The following is a 20,901-nucleotide window of genomic DNA, read 5'->3' as shown; positions in this document are numbered from 1 at the left end:
TAAAACTAGGCCTTTATATAGGAATTGGAAATTTTGATTATGATCCAAATCCTACTAGGAATTAAAAATTAACATACATAAATATAAGGATAAATCCTAATCAACTAGGGAAAAGGAAACAAAATATTTCCTTATGGCAAAGGGTGTGAATATTTCCTAATAAACTAGGGAATGTCATCTTGTGTTCCCGTTATGTTGATAATTCTTTGAATGGACAAGCACCATCAGTTGCTGCCTCTTTACATGTTTTATCTCTATGTTTATTTGCTGTATATACTAGGCGATGCCCCTTAATGTCTTTAATAAAATTTCATTACTTCTTTTTCGGGAAAAAAAAATCCTCGTATCAAATAATTCCAGCTTTCTGAATTCTACTCCATTTGTTTTTGAACCTTTTGTCTTTGTAAATATTGATTTAGATCACATTATAATTAGTTATTTAGTTCACGTGGTCTCCTGATTGCTTTGAAACTTAATTTTCCAGGATTTCTCCCTACGATTCCCACTAATTCAGGGGCTTGGGAATTTCGGGTCGATTGATGCTGATCCTGCAGCTGCCATGAGTTACTCAGAGTGCAGATTGGAGGTATGTTCAGATATTTTAGTTACTTTGAACACCGTATGGGTTCTTAATAATCATGATATCGAGATGAATATTAAGATCTTTAGGTTATATGCTATTCCAGAAACGGGGCAACCTCTCTCTCTCTCTCTCTCTCTCACATCCCCTCCTTTTCATTTGGCGCAGGTTAATTTTACTCCGAATTTTGATAATTCACAAAAAGAGCCATCAGTTTTACCTGCTCGACTTCCAACTTTATTACTGAATGGTGCTTCTGGGATTGCGGTATTTTTCTTAGGTTTCATTGTCCTTCATGATCAAAAGCTGCTGCTTGTGTTTTGTTCTTGTTCTTCCTCAATAATTGTATATCTTCAATTCACATATTGCTAAATTAATTTTCAGGTTAGCATGGCAACCAACATTCCTCCGCATAATCTTTGGAGAGTTGGTACATGTTCTTAGTGTGTTAATTCACAATCCAGAAGCTACGGTAAGTGGCGAGACCTTTTATTTATTTATTTCATTTTTCATATTAATTAGGGTATGTTTCAATTAGTTTCCTTTTAAAAATTGAAGTTCTGCTGTACTTTATTATGGGTGTTGATAATAATTACAACAACGTGCTGTATCCTTCAAAGGACTGTCCCCCCCCTTTTTTTTTTTTTGGGTTGAAAAGAAACAAATTTTATTAAAAGATAATCTAACATAGACAAGGGATAATGAACAAGGAGTCCACCAAAAACAAACTACAAATGATTACCACAAAAACAACGAAACCTACAAAACCACATTATCCTATAGATGACTCCCAATTTAGCAAAATAGAAAGGAAAAGATCCCTGAAATCTTGATGTAAGTGAAGCCCAAAGGGACGACAAAAACATCACCCTCTCCCACAGCTCTTCTATCCCCATCCCCTCATTCCTCTTCATCCAGATCACCCACAAAACAGCCATCTTGCAACAACCCTATACGACCCGAGCCTTATTTCCTCTACCAAAAGCAGCAAGACTTTCACTAATTAATGAAGGGTACCCTTGTGGAATTACCCAACTGACTCCAGCCTCCTTGAATAGTAAACACCACAAGTTTAAAGCTACCTGACTATGGACAAACAATGATCTTCATCCTATCCTTACATTTTACACATTATGTACTAACTTGGAGAAAAGACAGCATTATGTATCCCTCACTGAACTATCACAACATATTGTTGGGGAAGAGACTTTGACGTAAACTTGAGTCTTTGTCTATGTGGAAAAATTGCTTCTTTTCTATCAACTTATAAGATAGTTGAAATGAATCTAGTGTATCATTCCCTTTGTTATATCCAAGGATGAAAATCGTGATGTCACTGAAAATATTGCTGGAAATATTTAAATTAATGAAAATGACAAAATTTTCTAAAAAAGAATGGAATTTTTGAATGACACTTTAGGAAATACAAAACTAATCAATTGTGCATCAATTTTACATAGAAACTTCATAAAACAGTGTGTCCATGATTAGTATTAACAATATGGGTTTAATGGCAACCAAATATGTTTGGGCAACAGTTACAAGTCTTTAATGTAGCATCATATACAATTATCTTCCGTAAATTCCTTTCAAGCCAATCAGAGAATTCCTTTTTGCATGTAGCGGTGCTGAATAACTTTTTTGGAAGTGGTTAGTCTTTGAGAAATTTCGTGTTTCTCCTGTAGTTGAGTTATTCGTTAAGATGATTTGAAACTTTGATGTTAAAGAATCTCAATTATTGGCTATACAGTTATGTTTAAGTATGACTTTACCATTGCCATCACTGTTCTCCACAGAAGTTAGAACTATTGGGCATAATTTGAACCCTTTAAGTTAACTAAAAAGAAATTTGCTTTCTATCGACCCATTTTTGTTTTTGTGTTTTCTTTATTTTCCATTTCGTTTTCCCTTTCGAGTATTTGACATTTGGTTTTCCCTGTGACAGTTGCAAGAATTACTGGAATACGTGCCAGGGCCTGATTTTCCAACTGGAGAACTGATTATGGGAAACCTTGGGTAAGTTGGAACCATTCATTCGCTATCTGAAGCATGGTTCATTCTAGTAAGCTTGGACGAAAAAGGGATAACCTCCTCCTTGTAGTAGTTCTTTCCTTGGTTTTTACCAGTTTCGGTATAACGTTTGAATAGGTTGTACTAAAGGGATGCCTTCAAATTGAATGTGATGATGGGCAGTGGTGATATGTCTTATGTTGCATACTTGCTGCTAAATTCATGGGGTATACTACTATGTTCGCACAAACAGTTTTGTTTCATTTTTCTGAATAAGTAAAATTGTCAAGAAACTTGAGCTTAAGGTGAAGATAGAGTAAAATAGTATATACTAGTGTAATTGAAGATGTAATATAATACAAATGATTAGAGTAATAAAGGATTGCCATAGTGGCAGAATTATCCCTTTTGCTTACGCTGGCGGCATCTTCCTTATATATGTGTTTGTTCTTGTGCATATGGGTAAGAACATTCATGGACATTCATGTTTGTGGAATCAATAATTTTTGGATAAATGTTCATTTTGTGAAGCATCTTGGAGGCATATCGAACTGGGAAAGGACGCATTGTGGTCAGAGGGAAAACTGATGTTGAATTGCTTGATTCTAGAACAAAGAGAAGTGCAAGTATCATAAAGGAGGTTTGCCTTGGTCTTCTTGTCCGGTTTGCATTAAATATGCATGTAGTCTTAGATTCTCATGAAAGAGTTTAATTTTTTAGTGATTTTATACTTTGGGAATGAGTCAGATCCCTCACCAAACCAACAAATCAGCCCTCGTGGAGAAGATAGCCAAACTTGTGGAAAATAAGGTGACATTCTTGCAAGTAGCAAATGATCCTTTAAAAGTGCTGGATTGTAATTTTTCTTTAAAAAGTAGTTTTGTGATTGGTTTTTATATATGTTATTTGATTGTAATCTGAAAGGTTCCAGTGTTTAGGGTCCAAATTCATTTGTTAGTATTATAATTCTTATTTAATATGTGACTATATTAAATCCAATAAGTACCGTTATATTCATCTAAGTTATTTTGTTGATATCATGTTGACCTCATATAATAATACTGATTGTCTCTGTTTATCATCTTCCCAAGAATTCTCTAGTTACACGTATTATCTCTTTGTTCCAAATTTGTCACCATTTTTGTGTTGATGCATTGCACTTCTAACTGCTGTATCACTCACATGAAATTATTAAAGTAATAAGGTCATACATTGTTGTTAATTCTTATCTCGTTTTAGTTCTTTTCTTTTTCCCCTTTTCTTTATACTTTTTTCCTTTTTTCTACAGAGTTTAGAATAAATAAGCGATATTAGGGATGAAAGTGATCGTTCTGGAATGTGTGTTGTCATTGAGGTGTGCAATTTATTTATTTTTTTAAAATTCTGTTCTCCTCTGTACTTTGTAGCTTTTAAATACCAACATTCTGAAGAATTCACAATACTATGGGAGATTTAACTAGTAAAACGGTTTTGCTATTCTTCTCTAATAAAAAACGGGTTCTGCAATTGGATTATGACCCATCAATTTTTCTGAATAATCTTTATCGCCTCACATCTTTTCAATGCAGCTTAAGTTGTAACATGGTTGGGTGAGTGATATCTTTATCATCATTCAAGAACATTGACTTAAGATTCTGGCTTTTGGTTCCTCACTGGTGGATGCAATTTCTCTCCCTATACTTCTCTAGTTGTTTTTTAGGGCTAAAAATTGAAACTTTCATTTTGTCCTTGAAAGTTATGACTTTGATTGAATATTATAACTTCAAGGAACCAAGATATTTTGGTTTGGAAACTAATTTTATAAAGAAAATTAAATTAGTCTATTGTCATTGAATTAAATAATTTTAGTCAAAAGCTGAGCTGTAATAAAAATATCCCAAATATTGGTAGAGGTGTACAAGGATTGTATGATAAAACTAAACACAAAGCCGTCGTTTGAAGGCTCCGGGCCTGTTGGTTTTTCATTTGATTTGTTTCAACATTGTTGGGAATTGGGATATTTTGGAGGCAAACTCAATGAAAGCCTTTGAAATGTTCCAAAAGGATGGGTGATAAATGCAATAACCTATTAGACATACACATGCCTTATTGCAAAGGCAAAAGGTTCAATGGGAAAGAATAAATTTACGCTACTGAGTTTGGTTTCCAGCTTGTATGAAGTACTTTACAAGGTGTTGTTTTTGAGATTGGAGTAGGTTTTGGGAGATACAAGTGGACAAACATAAGGTAATTTTGTGAAGGTGTGGAATACCTGTCCATGGCAGTAAGCTGCCATTTTTTTCATTGAAGAAAACAGAAATGTCAGTGAAATATTGCGAATATCACTAGAACGTAGCCTTAGAAATTTTTAGTATTAGAAATTTGTTTAGATATGATCCACATAGTGGTGCAACCAAGAAGCATGTGTACATTGTAGCCTTCATTGCAATGCCACACATAATGATATTTATTAATGATCCGATTGGATCAATTTCTTCTTTCAAAATGATTCTGGTGTTACTAAATTATGGCTTTCCATTGTTCTAGAAGTACACCATATTTTCTTGATTGAACTTTCTTGCTCAAATGATTCATCACAATGCTTGGATTTTCATTTGGTATTTTGTCTATTCACAGTATTCATAATGGGCAACCTAAGCAGATGGGTCTAAAGGAGTTGCTGCAGGTGACTACCTAAGTTTAATCTCTTTAGTATAAATGCCCACCCACTGACCCACTTGCTCACTCATGCGTATATTCTATTTTAATATATTTGTAGGTAAGCTATTTCAAGAAACTGTTTTTCTTGCTGGAATTTGTTTTCCCTTAAGAAATCATTTTGTAATTCACGCTACTTGGGCTGCTGTTTTCATCAGTTCTTACTTGACTTTATATGGTTTTTTATGTGTTTTTGTTTTTACTACACTGCTTTGTCTCCTTTAATGTAAGTATTATTTGTAGAGGAACCACATGAGGCACTTTTAGGTACTGACAGTTTGACCAGTATTGTAGTGTCTTTGAAAAAATTGACAAGAGGTGATGCATTGAAATCAACTACAATTTGGAAAGTGTTCTTGGATAGTGAAATTCTTATGATTTCTTTGAACGCATTCAAAACTTAAAAGCAGAAAGGTATTGTCCAAACTTTGAAGAGACCTCCATGTCGAAAGAAAAAGATAAACTGTCAAGAGGCCATCATCTGAAGATATATGCCTTATTAAATTGCCATTTGAGTAATTCAAAAATATGTTGTTGATCTAGTGTGGCAAACTTTTTTGTAATTCAAAAATATTTCACTTCCACGGGTTGGTTAGTTCAAATTCTTGAGGCCCCTGGCTTATACTTATTGGCTTTTGAGTCCCTGCTTCTATTAACTATGTAAGTCTATTCAGCAAAATGTTTATTGGAAAATTTAGATTCTGATTTCATGGATAATGTTTTTGCTCTGCTTTCGTATTACTCTGTTGGGACATTTAATGGCTTCAAATCATGGATAGTTTGTCTTACCTCATACCTACCTGGTTACTGTTTTTTATTTAATTTTGCACTTTTGGTTTTAAAGCATACAGTGAGCGGTTAATATTTGGTTCTTCACTCCTAAGTGTTGATGCCTGACTCATCCATTGTTGTATTGAGATAAGAATATTCTAGCATTAAGTTATTGGTAGCTTGTCTTTGTGTACTGCTGTGTGATTGTGACTATTTTACTGGATTTATATTTATGTCACCACACTACAACTCATAGTTCATATGTATTTTCTTGTTGAAATAGGGCATTGTTGTGGGCCTGGATAATTTGGATGCAGTAATTCGTATACTAAGAGAATCTTCTAGCAATGCAATTGCATCATCTGGTCTAAGGAGCGGTGAGCTCCCCTAAGTTTTTGAGTTTTTCATTTTCTTCAACTTGAGTAGAAGTGGTGGTTCAAAAGCACTGAGACATGATTTTCTGGCTTTGTCATTAAACATCTGTTGTTCTGCATGCGTTGTTTTTCAGTTTTTTTTTTCTTTTTGCTTTCTAGCTTCTGCTGCGAGGAACATTTTTTGGTGCAGTAGATTTTTTGTCATGTGCTTTGTGTTTGCTTCTTTTGATCATTGAAATTTCTTTCCTATAACATGTGAAATTTTTTTTGGCACCTGGGGTCTAGTGCGACAGAAGTAGGATGCTTATGGTTTAACTAATCAGAACCTTCCAATAATCTGTTATTTTTTTCGAACTTGGTTCTTAGGGGTAGGGTTTATTAAATGCCTTACTCAGCGAGGCTTTATTGGGAGTAGATGAGAGTTCCAGTTAGTAACAGAATGTAATAATGTTTTCCAATTTTGTTATTCCAATTTCCTTTGAAATGAGCTCTGTAATGCAGACTTTTAGATCTGTATTCTGTCCATATCCCGGTGTTTTGATTTACTTTTTCTTAAATGTATTCCTTAGCGAATCAACTGTGTTCACAGTACTGCTTCCCAAGCTGAAGCCATGAAATATGGGCCTCCTATTGCCAATTGATTTTGGGTTGAATGCCCTAATTTGAAAACTTAATAACAACTTGTGAAGTCATATATAACTCTAGTTGCAAGATTCCCCGGCTTACACCTTACCCAATTTCGTGTCTGAATTTTTCATTACACGTTATGTTTAGACATACCTATCGTTTCTAGGGAAGATACTTTAATTGCCTCCATTTGGTGCAAATTGAAAAAGAAGCAAATGAGTTAAAAAGCAAGTTTTCCAGTCCAAGGCGTTCAATGCTGGAGGACACCTTGATGACATAGATGTTATTCCAAATGAAGAAATGCTTTTGGTATACGCTAATACCTTCTTTTCCATGAAGTTATATTTTACTCCTTTATTTCTGAATAAGGAAAATTTAAAAGAAAAAAAACCATTTGTATTTCATGTTTTTTTTTCCTTAAAGTTTTCTTTGCATATAATTGGTCAGGCATTCAATAAAAAGGGGTATGTTAAGCTGATGAAACCCAACACTTTCAATCTACAAAATCGAGGAACCATTGGCAAATCTGTACTTACAGAGTTACATACAGACCAAGAACTGCCTCTCAATGTGCTCAATTCCACTCACACAGTAATATTTGAGATTATACTGCAAAACCATACATTACTAGTGATAAATAGAGTATATAATAACAGGTGTAGTCAAGAGTAAATACAGAGCAATGGAATCCAATGCATACAATCTCCAGCTCATCAATATTCTAGAAGAGAAGGAACCGACTAGTCATATATCCACCAAACACCTGTCATCATCTCCGTATTCTTTGTAACCAATTCTATTCTAAATTATTCTTTTCAATTGTATATAAACAGTGTTATTTTCACTGTACAAGTATGAATGAGAAATACAATTCCAACCTTTTTCTTTTCTCTGTTCTTAATTCTTCACATGGTATCAGCATGCTAAAACCCTACGGTACTATCCTCCTATGGCCTCCTCTGACTCTCAACCTCCTCCTCTCCCTTCTTCCTCCTCGTCCTCTCTCTCCCTAGTTTCAGCTTCTGCCATTCCCTCCCACCACATCGCCACTCTCATCCCTGTCAAACTCAACAGGGATAACTATCTTCTCTGGAAATCCCTCTTTACTCCAATTCTGCAAAATGTTGATCTCTTTGGCCTTCTTGATGGTTCTGACCCATGCCCCTCAGACTTCTTCCTACCCTTCAATCTAATCCTGCTTATCCTACATGGGTTGCCCGAGATCGTACCTGCAAAATTTGGCTTCATGCTGCCATCTTTGAGTCTGTTCTCCCTTATACAGTGGGTTGCTCCTCTGCAAAGTCTCTCTGGGACAACTTGGAAAAATGCTTCGCTGCCATCACTCGCTCCCATATCCTTCAGCTTAAGGGTCAGCTCCAAACCCTAAAGAAGGGTTCAGACCCAACGATGCACTATCTTGAGAAAATCAAGGCCCTTGCCAATAGTCTCGCCGCCGCCGGAGCACCCCTTGACGATCTTGACTTCATTGCTCACATTCTTCGTGGCCTACCACCCGAGTATGACTCTTTTGGTACTTCGATTAGAGTCCGCTCTGACCCCATCGACCCTGATGTTCTCCATGGCCTCCTGATTAGTGAGGAGATTGAAATTCTGCAGCGCGAATCCCTAACCCCCATTCCTAACCCACATGCCCCCTTTCAAGCCTTTCATACCAATTTCAGGCCCACCTCTTCTCGACCTTCTCATGGCCCAAATCCTCTCAAATACACGTCCAGCCCACCTTTCCTACCCACCCCATCCACTCCACCATATCTCCTTCAGCCCAATACCTTTCCCCACTCATCCCAAAATCGCTTCCGTCAAACCCCCAAAATCAGATGTCAAATTTGCAACAAACTCAACCATACCGCTATCGAGTGTCGCCATCGCTCCAACTTTGCCTATCAAGGGCGCTCCCCTCCTCCTCGCTTCACTGCCATGACTGCTACCCACTCTCCTCCACCCTTTAGCTCCCTCTGGTATGCCGATACTGGTGCAACCAACCATGTCACTCCTGACCTTCATAATCTCTCTCACCAGCTCCCATATCAAGGCCATGACAAAGTCCTCGCTGGTAGCGGTGAAGGTTTACCAATTGCTAATACTGGTTCCTCCATAGCCTCTGCCTCTAATTCCTCTTTTAAATTAAACAATATTTTACATGTCCCTTGCATTACTCAGAATCCGTTATCTGTGCATCGCTTTGTTTGTGATAATCATTGCATACTAATGTTCACTCCTTTTGAATGTCTTGTGAAGGATCTAGCTTCAGGGCACCTTCTTTATCGTGGCCCCACTGATGGTCACCTATATCCTATCAACTTCTCAATTTTTCACAAGTCCCCACCTGCTGCTCTTCTCAGTACCAAGGCTCCTTCTTCCCTATGGCACAAGCGAATGGGTTACCCCTCCTCTGTCACTGTTCAACACATCATCTCTCGCTATCGTCTTCCTCTCCAAGGCTCTTCCTCTTCTCCATCCATTTGTCAAGAATGTCAATTAGGCAAAAGTTCCAAGTTACCTTTTGGCACATCTAGCACCACTACTTCATCTCCTTTAGAATTAATACACATCGATGTTTGGGGGCCTTCCCCTGTCCCCTCTGTATCTGGATATCAATTTTACATAATTTTCATAGATGATTTCTCAAGATTTACTTGGCTTTACCCCCTTCACGCTAAATCTAATGTTTTTTCAATTTTTCAACAGTTTAAGTCTCTGGTTGAAAATCAATTTAATATGAAAATTAAGACAGTTTGTTGTGATAACAGTTGTGAATTTACTAGCACACACTTTCGCCAATTTCTAGCCTCTCATGGCATAATTCAGCAACTTACATGCCCTCACACCCCTGAACAAAACGGCATGTCTGAACGTAAACACCAACATATAATTGAGCTTACTCGCACCCTATTTGCGCAGTCTCATCTGCCAATCAAATATTGGGTTGAGATCGCTCAGACATCAGTGTATCTAATCAATCGTTTGCCTTCGCTTTCTTTGCAGAAAACCAGTCCATTGCAGAAACTGTTCAACTGTACTCCTGACTACCAATTTCTCAAGGCGTATGGTTGTGCTTGCTATCCCTGGCTCCGCCCGTATTCCTCTCACAAGCTTGAATTTTGGAGCAAACTGTGCATCTTCATTGGATATGGTGTCCATCCAAAAGGCTACAGATGCCTTGATCCAAGTTCTGGCCGCGTATATGTTTCTCATCATGTGGTATTTGACGAACATCATTTTCCCTTTACTGACCCAAGCCCTTCCCCTTCAGCTTCCCAAGCTTCTGCCCATCCTCACTCATCTTCATATCTTCCCATTCCTCCTCCACAATCTACTTATTTAAATCCCCAACCCCCTTGCCCTGCATCTCCTCAACCTCATTCCCCACCTCTGTCTCCAACATCATCTACCCAATCCCACCCTCACCTTACCACTTCCTCATCTCCCAAAATCCCTTCTACATAAAAACAAGCAGCCTAGGACCCCAAATGGCTACAGGCCATGCAAGATGAAATTGCTGCCCTTCATAAGACAAACACATGGACCCTTGTCCCTCCTAGTAATACTCACAACCTTGTTGACTGTAAATGGGTCTTCCGGATCAAGCAGCATGCTGATGGTTCCGTTGAGCGCTATAAAGCCCGGCTTGTCGCAAAGGGATTTAATCAACTTGAGGGCATTGACTATTCTGAAACCTTCAGCCCCGTTGCCAAACTGACAACCATTCGAATCCTGCTGTCATTGGCTGTCCAGAACAATTGGCCAATCTTCGAACTTGATGTGTCCAATGCATTTCTCCATGGCTATCTTCAAGAACAAGTGTTTATGATGCAGCCTCTAGGTTTTGCAGATCCTCACTATCCACACTATATTTGTCAGTTGCATCGTTCCTTATATGGTCTTAAACAAGCTCCTCGAGCTTGGTATGAGGAACTACAAGATGCTCTTCTCTCCTTGGGCTTCAAGACATCCACTGTAGACACATCCCTTTTTATCGAAATAGATACCACTGCCACCTTTCTCCTTGTTTATGTTGATGACATTGTCATCATTGGCAGTGACTCCACCTACTGCACCACTCTTATTTCCCAACTCAGTACACAATTTGCAATAAAGGATTTAGGACCCCTTCACTACTTCTTGGGCTTCGAAGTGCACCGTGATTTCTCAGGGCTTTTTCTTAGCCAAACAAAATACACTGTTGATCTCCTCAAAAAGACTGACATGATTGATGCAAAATCATACCCATCTCCAGCCACCATCTCCAAATTAGACTCCCAAACAGGTTCTCCACTGTTTGATCCAACCACTTACCGCTCTATTGTAGGTGCCCTACAATACTTGACCTGGACTAGGCCAGACATCACTTATGCTGTCAACCAGGTTTGCCAATACCTTCATGCTTCTACTACAGTTCATCTCACAGCCGTTAAGAGAATTCTTCGTTATCTCAAATCCACCCCCACTTATGGAATTCATCTCAGCAAAGGATCCCCTCAACTCATCGCTTATTGTGATGCCGATTGGGCGGGATGTCCTAATAATTGTCGTTTGACCACTGGGTTTTGCATCTTCCTTGGCAATAATCTAATATCTTGGTCCTCCAAAAAGCAACCAACAGTTGCTCGTTCTTTGACAGAAGCCGAATATAGAGCCCTAGCCACAACTACTGCTGAAGTTCTCTGGCTATGCACCCTTTTGAGAGAATTGCACATATCTTTGCCTACACCACCATTGCTCTATTGTGACAATATTAGCGCAATTGCTCTTGCTGCCAATCCTATTTTCCACGCTCGAATGAAACACATTGAAGTTGACTATCACTTCATCCGGGATTTAGTCATCACCAAGGCCATTTCCATTCATCGTGTTCCTTCACACTCTCAACTAGCTGACATCTTTACCAAAGGCTTTTCAATTGATTGCTTTCACACTCTCAGCAACAAGCTCATTACTGGGTTACCCACTATGAGCTTACGGGGGGGTGATAAACAGAGTATACAATAACATGTGCAGTCAAGAGTAAATACAGAGCAATGGAATCCAATGCATACAATCTCCAGCTCATCAATATTCTAGAAGAGAAGGAACCGACTAGTCATATATCCACCATACACCTGTCATCATCTTCGTATTCTTTGTAACCAATTCTATTCTAGATTATTCTTTTCAATTGTATATAAACAGTGTTATTTTCACTGTACAAGTATGAATGAGAAATACAATTCCGACCTTTTTCTTTTCTCTGTTCTTAATTCTTCACAACTAGATCAAAAAACAATTAGATTGGAACCAAACCAAAAAAAAAAAGAAAAAAAAAAAAAACTACTTAAATGGATATTCCAATATTTCTCTTCTATGACATATATAATAGATTCTCTAATAAAGGAGTTGGGTAAAAGGGTTATCAGGCTTCTAAGGAAAAATGGTCCTTTCCTAGGGCTTCATCTTCGATATGAAATGGACACATTTGCATTTTCTGGTTGTACTCAAGGTTGTAACACTGAGGAGGTGGAAGAATTGACAAGAACGAGATATGCTTATCCCTGGTGGAAAGAGAAAATAATCAATTCTGACTTGCAAAGGAAAGATGGTTTGTGTCCTCTGACACCTGAAGAAACTGCTCTTAAACTGAGCGCACTTGACATTGACCGCGATATTCAAATTTTTTGGCGGCATACTAAACCATTCACACCCTTTGCTAAAAGGAAATATTTTGTTTCCTTTTCCCTTAGTTGATTTGGATTTGCCTTTATATTTCTACATGTTAATATTTAATTCCTAGTAGGATTTGGATCATAATCAAAATTAATTGGATTATAATTTGATTCCTATATAAAGGCCTAGTTTTAGATTGTGCCTCAGGGAAGTTGTATCAAAACAAATAAAAAGAACCATGGAAAAACAAGATGATTATGTTGAGTATGTTCCAGTGGTGAAGTGTTCGGTTCATTTTTTACACATGATTTTTCATGTTATTCACCCACTATTTTGAGTTAGTTCTTGACATTTTATAGCTTTTTACTTCTTTTTTGTGTTTTCTTAGATTTTACCTTGGTTGTGATGAAAATGAGCTAAAAGTGCATTATTAGTTATAAATTCTGTTTTTGTTCATTTTCGTAGGTCAACTTCTTGGCCTGGGATCAACATGCTCTGGTGCTCGGATGAGGTCATGATCTTCATGAGACTTGTTCCAATGGATGTTAACTACAACATATCCAAATTTGAGCTCCATTGGACAAGTATTGCCTATCCAACCAATCCAGCATGTTACCACAGCTCTGCAAATCCGGATTTGGCCAGCTTTTACCTCCTTTGTGTCATCTTAATTTCTTGTTACCATAACTCTTGGTAACAAGGAATTACCTTTGTAAATGAGATATTTTCTGAAGCTTTTGGCATCTTTGTGAGGACAAAGCTTCATCATGGCAAGGGGACAAGGGCAAAGGCTTTAAGGAAAGTATGAGTTTTATATTATATTTGTGAGCTGGAAATTGATGGGCAATGGAAAGGAAAGTGCAATCAGATTTTGGGAGAGGTTTTGAACGTGGGTAGCCAATTCATTCTATGATTCTACACATTGAGAGCAGATTTTGGAGAGTTTGGAGCTAGGAGAAGCCAAGGTGCAGCCAAGCAAAGTGGAGAAGAAGGCTTCCACCATTGATGACCTTGAAGCTTTCATCATTTTCTCAAAATCTGTAAACTCTTTCTAATTTTATTTTGAATTTGTATTTGGAATAAGTATGAGCAACTAAACTCCATAGCTAGGGCTTAGGTTGAAGCCCTAAACATGATTACCTTATTGTTTTGATACTTGAGTGTATGAATTTCTAGATATTGTTGATGAATTCCAATTCACCAAATTAATCTATCCTTGATGTGTGTTTTTCCTTGGTTGGCCATCTTTGAAAGCATGCTTCTTGAGATTGTTGGGATTATGTGTATCTTCATGTTATCCTAAGCAATAAATGGATGAAGTAAGAATCATCCATGTGAATTGGTTTCTTGAATACCTAATGTAAACACCATGCTATTAGGATTCTTGTGATGTTCATATTCTCTTTGAACTTAATGGGTTCTCCTTGTAATTGAATCGAAGTACGAACCATACCTAGGTTCGGTTATGGGGAGGGCACAAGTATTGTAGCACGAACCATGCACTTTACGTATATTAGAGAGAATCAATGCGTCTTGAGCCACGACCCATGGTCTTGATTGCGAACATCTTCATCAACACATTTAGAGTTCATCACTTGAGTATTCATGAACTTTGGTAGAATTGTTTAGGGTGGATTCCGAAACCCTAGTGTTTGTTACATTTTAATTTCACAATTTGATAATTCATCTCTGCTATTCTCATTTAAATTCAAAGTCCATTTACTTTCATGCAATAGAAATAGGTCACTTGAACCAAACCAAAACCCCTCCCCCCAATGTGTGTGTGAGTTGTGTGTTTGATACGTTGTGTGTCTTGTTTACTGAATTCTGTTTATTTTAGTAACTGTTTTGGACTTTTGGTCCGCGTTGTGTTCTTCCATTTTCTGTGCTGATTCCAACCGTATAAAGAACGTGAAATTTGGATAAACGGTTGGAAAGTTATAGGCAAAACACTGGACAGAGGTCGAAACTGGAAAAATAGAAAAACGAATCTGTCCAAATGGTGATAAAAGGGTGATAGAAAGTGCTGTTTGTGTTTTTCTCTAGTTTTCTTGTATTGTTTCATTTCTTTTACACTTCTTTACTCATTTTTAGTTTCCATTTTGCATTTGTGGTGTGTCAATTAAGTGTTCTTTACGTACTCAAATTAGAACTTATAGGAAGCCGACAAGTTCTTCGTGGGATCGACCCCGTACTTACATAATCTATACTTCGATAGATCCGTGCACTTGCGGGTATTTTTAATTGGTTGTTTGCACATTAATTTGTGTCCTCTTAGGAATGCAACAATTTTTGGCGCCGTTGCCGGGGAACTGGCACGGTTGCTTATCTGTTTTGTTTGAGTATGTTTAGAGTACTTAGTTTTATTTTTGTTTATTGATTGTTGTTTCATTTTATCTTGATTTGTTTTTGTTTCTTTTTCTTATAGGAACATCCGAGGAGTCACCTCCACCATCTCCAATGGCAGCCTGAAATTGTGGAACTTACTATGTAAGAATACTCCAATAAATTTGTGATGGAGGAAGCAAATGTTTTTGGCTCATTTCATAATGAGTTGCCTATGAATGAATATTTCCGACAAACATACAATCCGGATTGGAGAAATCATTCAAACTTCTGGTGGACCGACAATCCAAATTTTCAACAAGGGTCATATCAACCATATCAAGGCCAACATAATACTTGTCCACCTTATGGTCAACCCCAATATTATACTCCACCACCACTTAGTCAATCTCATCAACCACCTCAAGGACCAACTTTGGAAGAAATTGTTGCTTCAATGGTTAGAAACACAGATAATTTCATCATGCAGAGGAATGACACTCACATGCAGAGGAATGATACCCACATGCAGAAAATGAATAAGGCCATTGCCAATCTAGAAAATCAAGTGGGGCAAATTGCTATAGCTTTGAGTAAAAGGGAAGTTGGGATGATGCCTAACCAAACAGTGATACCAACCGGGCATGAGCATGTTCAAGCAGTTACCTTGAGAACTGGTAAGGTAATTGGTGAAATTGATGGTTCTAAAAATTTGATTCACAATGTTGATGACATGCAGGTTGAACAAGTGACTGAGCCTAAAGAAAAGGATGGAAGCAACAAAGAGAAAGATAAACAAGCAGCTTCTTCATCCGAATGGATCCCAAAGCATGAACTTGCAAGAAGGGCAAGAAAGGAGAAGGTAAGTCGTGAACCTACTGATGAAGATATCTTACATGCTCCTTTTCCTCACAGGTTGATGAGTTCTAGGAAAAATCAACATGCCAAGGACATATTGGAAACTTTCAAGCAAGTGCAAGTCAATATTCCTTCCTTGGATGCAAACAAGCTCAAGGAATGCGAAACTGTTGCATTAACGGAAGAGGTTTCTGCTGTTTTGCAAAGGAAGCTTCCTCCCAATTTGCAAGATCCAGGAAGTTTCACAATTCCTTGTATAGTTGGTGATAAATTGTTTGAGGAACCTTTAATTGATTTCGGTGCTTCAATTAATCTAATGCCATATTCTGTTTTTGAAGTACTAAAGGAAGACAAGCTGAACATCCATGTTCCAAGCACCAATCATATGTTCAATGTCACTCCTTCTACTCAAATGAGAAGGCCACCCGACCCTAAATATGTGCCTCCTCCATCTAATCCACGTATTGAAGAGCGCTTAAAATTGCTTTTGAAACCTACTCATGTGCATAAAAAGAAAAGAATACGAAATGGGTTGATTAGATGGCAAAGGGATTTGAAGAAACTTCATGTTCGGCACAAGGAGGCGATTGAGCCAAAACCCCCCAAGTGACCCAAGTATGTTGGAAGTCCGGCAAAAGACTTTAAACTTAGCGCTTCTTGGGAGGCAACCCAAGGTGAATAGAAGAAGTTTGTTTTCGTCCTAATCGCTTCAAAGTGGAGTTTCTCTAGACTCAAACTTACTTTTATTTTACTTTATTTATTTATTTTCCTTTTGAGTTAGGATTTCAATCTCCAACCAAGGTAATTTCGATTTTCTTGTTGTTTCTCTTTGTTTTTCTTACTTTTACTTTCCTTTACTTGTTTGTGTTTCTATTTTGTTGTTAAGTTTGGGAAGTAGATTGCTTCATGATTGCACACACTGAACTTTGGCTCAAATGCTTATTTCATTCCATACATGTGATTCCAAACACAAACTTGAAAAAAAAAAAAAAAAAAAAAAAAAAAAAACATAAATTTCTCAATCACATGTTCATTGTTGCATTTTGCACCACCTGAGGCTTCTGCTAATTGCCTCTATCTGTTCTTGCTTGTAGAATCTGCAGCAGCTCTACATGATCATCATTCCTTTTTTGCAGCATCTCTACATGCTGGTTGGCACTGTAGAGCCGCTTCTGCAGGTCCGCCACCAGAGCTTTCAGGGCCGCCACCTCCTCACTCAGTGCCCCGCACTCTCGTGTTCTCGCCAGTAGGCGCATGCCCAAATTTGTGGCCGAGACCGCGTTGAGCACGGTTAGATTGTGGGACTCGTCCACTGCCATCCTGTCAGACCTCTGCGCCACATGCAGATGATCTGCAACTGTAAGTCTGCTGACAGTCATGCCTTCCGGCAGTACTGCCCTACACGGCACCGCCTAAGAGAAGTTTGAGGCCGAGCCATGGTGGTATGAGGAGTTTGGGAAGATAGGGTTTGGAGGAGCCCGTATCTGGGCATTTGGTGGTGCAAGCGACAACTCAAGGTTAAGGTCATCAACAAGCATATCTGGGGATGCCATTGATTTTTCTGTCTGGGCTTTTTGATGGTTTTTCTTGAGTTTGCAGGTTGAAATACAGGATGCTCCTTCTTTCAACCGAGAAATGGTTTAAATAGACATATGCTCATAAGGGAGCCGACACCACTTTGCATTTCCTGCGCAATTTGCGGTTGCGTCCAGTTAAAAGGGGAAGCATTTCTACTTTCGCTTTGCTTTCTTTTCCTCCCTGTTTTCTGGTGCATTATGTTTTGATTTCTTTTTAGTTTGTCGTTTTTGTTTTATTTCAGTTGGGGAAGTGTGATTTGTGTCTTTTTCGTTTGTCGCATTCCTTTTATTCTGGTTTGGGAAGTGCGTTTTGTTTTTCTTCTTTGTCTTTTGCAACTTTCTTTTCTTTTATTTCCGGAAACGAGAAATTTAAAAATTAAAAAAAAAACAAAAAAAAAACAAAAAAAAAACAAAAAAAAAAAAACAAATACACGGAAAGGGCAAAGACAACCAGGCACACCACTAATACATTAGCAATTATTCTTTCACAGTGCTCGGTTTCTCGGCCATTGGACCTTTGAGTTTAGCCCTATGGCTATCCTCTTCCGGGGCTTCACGCACAGCCTCTTGGGGCTCATCACTCGAGCTCCCAAAGATCGCACTCTTAGCTTGAGCGTACCTACTCTCGCGATCTGTTTTCTTGCGTTTACCCGGTCGGTCTATGTCCTCCAGCTGCTTTCTCATGTCATGGGCATAAACACTTACCATCTTTGAGAGATTTTTGTTCTCTTCCCGCAACGCCTCCAGCTGGTGTCGATTCACCTCTAGTATCCTTGCCCTTTCTGTTTTTAAACTTTTAATAATACTCTGGCACTCTTCAACCATACTTCGCTCTGCCGCCAACTGACCTCTTAGCACCTCCACCTCATGGGACTTCGCAAGTAGGCGATGACCCACACTTGCGACTGTTGCAGTGCTTTGCACGCTTAGTGCCAGAGCATCGCTCACGACCCGGTTGTCATCCCTTGATCCCAGCACCCGTATATCCTTGGGAGTCACTAGATTTCTAGCAACTCCAAGGGCAACATCGTTGTCCAGCAGTATCGAGTCATTCACTGTCACGTGCCCCCGTGCAGAGGCAAAGTAGGGCATCCACACTGGTGCCACTGCTTGGCCCCGAGTCTGAGTCGGTGGAGCTAGGTTGAGATCCAACGAGAATGGGTAGGAAGAAGCCATTTGAACTTTCTTTTCTTTTGTTCTTTCTTTTCTCTGTTGTGTGTTTCTACGTTTGTGTGTTTTTCCCCAACTCTTTCTCTTCTTCTTTTATAGAGTTAGTTTCTTTGTAACCCTAGACACTGCGCTTCTGCGTTTTGCGCGGCCCTTACGGCCTATCCCCTTAGGTCACCTCACCTGGTCCCCAACCCCTTTAATTACAGTTCCGCCTTTCAGCGCTTTTGAGAAACGAAAGTCGTCACGCCTTCCTATGAAGCCAATAATTCTGGCTTGGGACCGTGAGAGAGACCTCTGCTTGTCGACACGTCTCTCACTTTGTATCCTGTGACTCATAGGTGCCGAGACATCGGGGCCCATTTTTTCTATTTTTCTGAGTTCTCGCTCTTTGTGCTTCTGACTTGGTTTCTTTGTCTTATTACTCTCTTCGCTTTTGGGCTTTCGTTTGGGTTGGGCTTTCATTTTGGTTTGTGCGTTTCTTTGGGTTGGATTTCTGCGTGCGTAGGGCTATTGTTAGGGCTTACTGTTTGGTTTTGTTTGGTGTTATTTTGTTTTGTTTTGTTTTGCAACTGTGTTGTAATTGTTTTTCTTGTGTGTTCTTGTATTTACTTGATTTATTCCCTTTATTTCTTGTTATAACATTGTTGATGCCTAAATTCTTTAACATTGAGGACAATGTTTATTTCTAAGTTTGGGAAGGGATAGCAAGTCTTTTTCGTTTCACTTAAATTCTTACTTTATTTTATTTTGTTTTCTTTTCTGTTTTGAGTCTTTTTGTTTTCAAGTCACTTTCCGGACATATATGATGAGATTGTGATGAATGTTTACATGACTTGATTGAAAATTTTGTATTAAAAAAAAAAATAATAAAAAAAAATAAAAAATAAAAAATTTGTTATTCACTAAATGGCATCGTTCTAGCATGATATGTTTGAAACCCTCTATGCACTTGCCATTTGTTTCATAATTCTCCAGTTGAGGGACTTGCATGATCCAAAGAATTGTATCAAGCATGAATTAGACTTGTATAACCATAAATAATGTGAGCTTTGAGCCTTTTGCTTCAATTCATGAGTGTTATACACGTATTCTTTTTTTTTCTTGTCATCCGAGTTGTTGTTTGATCTCATTATTCATTGACTTGGTTGAGCACTTAAAAGACATTCATTATTGTGCAATTTGATTACATGACATTTGAGAAATGATATTAAGGCCCTCTTTGGACCGTTTGTGCCTTTCAAGCTAACCCTATGCATGCGTAAGCATGATTTTCCATTGTTAACCACCTTGAGCCTATATGTATGCCTTTTCTTTCAAGTAACCAATTTTTACTTCTAGCCTTAGCCTGAAAAACAAGAATTTACCTTTCTAAGGAACTCGTGAGCTTTAATTTAGATGTGTTTTTCATGCTAAGTTTGGGAAGTTTGTTATTACATTTCAAAAAAAAAAAAAAAAAAAAAAAAAAAAGAAGAGTACTTCACTCAAAGGGTGAAAGAAAAGAGAAAAGTTGTGGTGGCAATGGTTTCAAATTCAATTTCATGTTTCTTGGTTGTTCGAATGGAAGGAAGGAGTGTGAATCATAATTAGTGGAGGTATAAGGCTTTGTGGTCTATTTGATCACCTAAAAAAACATGAATGAAAATCTCAAGCGTGATGTTTCAAAGTCTTTTAGTCAACGATTATATGCTCTTACATTGTGAGTTCCTTGGACTTTGTTGTATCCATATCCTTCATTTCTCACTCACCTTACACCCTTAGCCCCATTACAACCTATAATAAAGACCTAAATTGATCCTAAATGTCATGTGGTTGAATTGTACACATTCTGCTTTTAAGTGTTTGGCATCCTTCTTGAGATCATATTCATGCATGTTTTTCATCTTGCCAATTGTGAGTTAAGTCCCGTATGGTTTAACTCTATTCTCATATTTACTATTGAGTGATGCATTGTACCCCTCTTCCGAGTGATTCATTTGTGAGAGGACAACTTTTGTGAGATTTGAAGTTACATTTGTGCTTGGTATGATTTTTGAAGTTGTGTGAAAACTGAAATTGGAGAATGAGTTCCATTTGGCCATCACACTACTACACTTTGAACATGTTGTGTTCTGAACTTTGCTGCCTTGTGAATAATGTCTAAACTGAGTTTTTCTTGTGAAAACTTTTGAGTCGTTTGCATGAGTCGCTCTCTCTTTGGAAAGTGTTCGGAAAGTTTGTTTCGAGTCTTGTTTTAGTTTCTGTTTTGCTCGAG

At 38.2% G+C, this 20,901-nt stretch overlaps 1 protein-coding gene and 1 pseudogene across 6 annotated transcripts; both read left to right on the top strand.

Moving 5' to 3' along the window:
* Positions 1 to 20,901, top strand: part of LOC110767940 (DEAD-box ATP-dependent RNA helicase 35-like) — a 75,037-nt pseudogene that overhangs the window by 50,731 nt on the left and 3,405 nt on the right.
* LOC110744349 (DNA gyrase subunit A, chloroplastic/mitochondrial-like) lies at positions 12 to 6,705 on the top strand. Of its 6 annotated transcripts, none has more exons than XR_015833920.1 (9): positions 42 to 586; positions 749 to 847; positions 965 to 1,052; positions 2,526 to 2,596; positions 3,122 to 3,230; positions 3,338 to 3,400; positions 3,879 to 3,944; positions 5,207 to 5,255; positions 6,342 to 6,705. XR_015833920.1 is itself a non-coding variant. In XM_088249239.1 (8 exons), exons 2-7 carry the CDS (start codon positions 828 to 830, stop codon positions 5,213 to 5,215), a joined length of 360 nt encoding a protein of 119 aa, XP_088105365.1. In that variant the 5' UTR covers positions 42 to 586; positions 749 to 827; the 3' UTR covers positions 5,216 to 5,255; positions 6,342 to 6,705. The 6 variants fall into 6 exon arrangements, 3 of the variants coding, with proteins under 3 accessions (XP_021800012.2, XP_088105365.1, XP_088105366.1); XR_015833921.1 differs by having other exon boundaries at positions 64 to 586; positions 3,311 to 3,400; XM_088249239.1 differs by lacking the exon at positions 3,879 to 3,944.

This window comes from Prunus avium, chromosome 2 (assembly GCF_965620075.1).
Source record: "Prunus avium chromosome 2, drPruAviu1.hap1.1, whole genome shotgun sequence".
Lineage (NCBI taxonomy): Eukaryota > Viridiplantae > Streptophyta > Magnoliopsida > Rosales > Rosaceae > Prunus > Prunus avium.
The sequence above is the reverse complement of the archived record's forward strand: the minus strand, read 5'-3'. Positions and strand labels throughout refer to the sequence as shown.

Excerpts from the sequence above, each read along its gene's own strand:
- LOC110744349 (XM_021944320.2), top strand. The coding sequence starts at position 828 with ATGGTGCTTCTGGGATTGCG. Across the intron at positions 848-964 it reads ATGGTGCTTCTGGGATTGCG|GTTAGCATGGCAACCAACAT; the intron begins GTATTTTTCTTA and ends ATTAATTTTCAG. Across the intron at positions 3,231-3,337 it reads GTGCAAGTATCATAAAGGAG|ATCCCTCACCAAACCAACAA; the intron begins GTTTGCCTTGGT and ends GGAATGAGTCAG.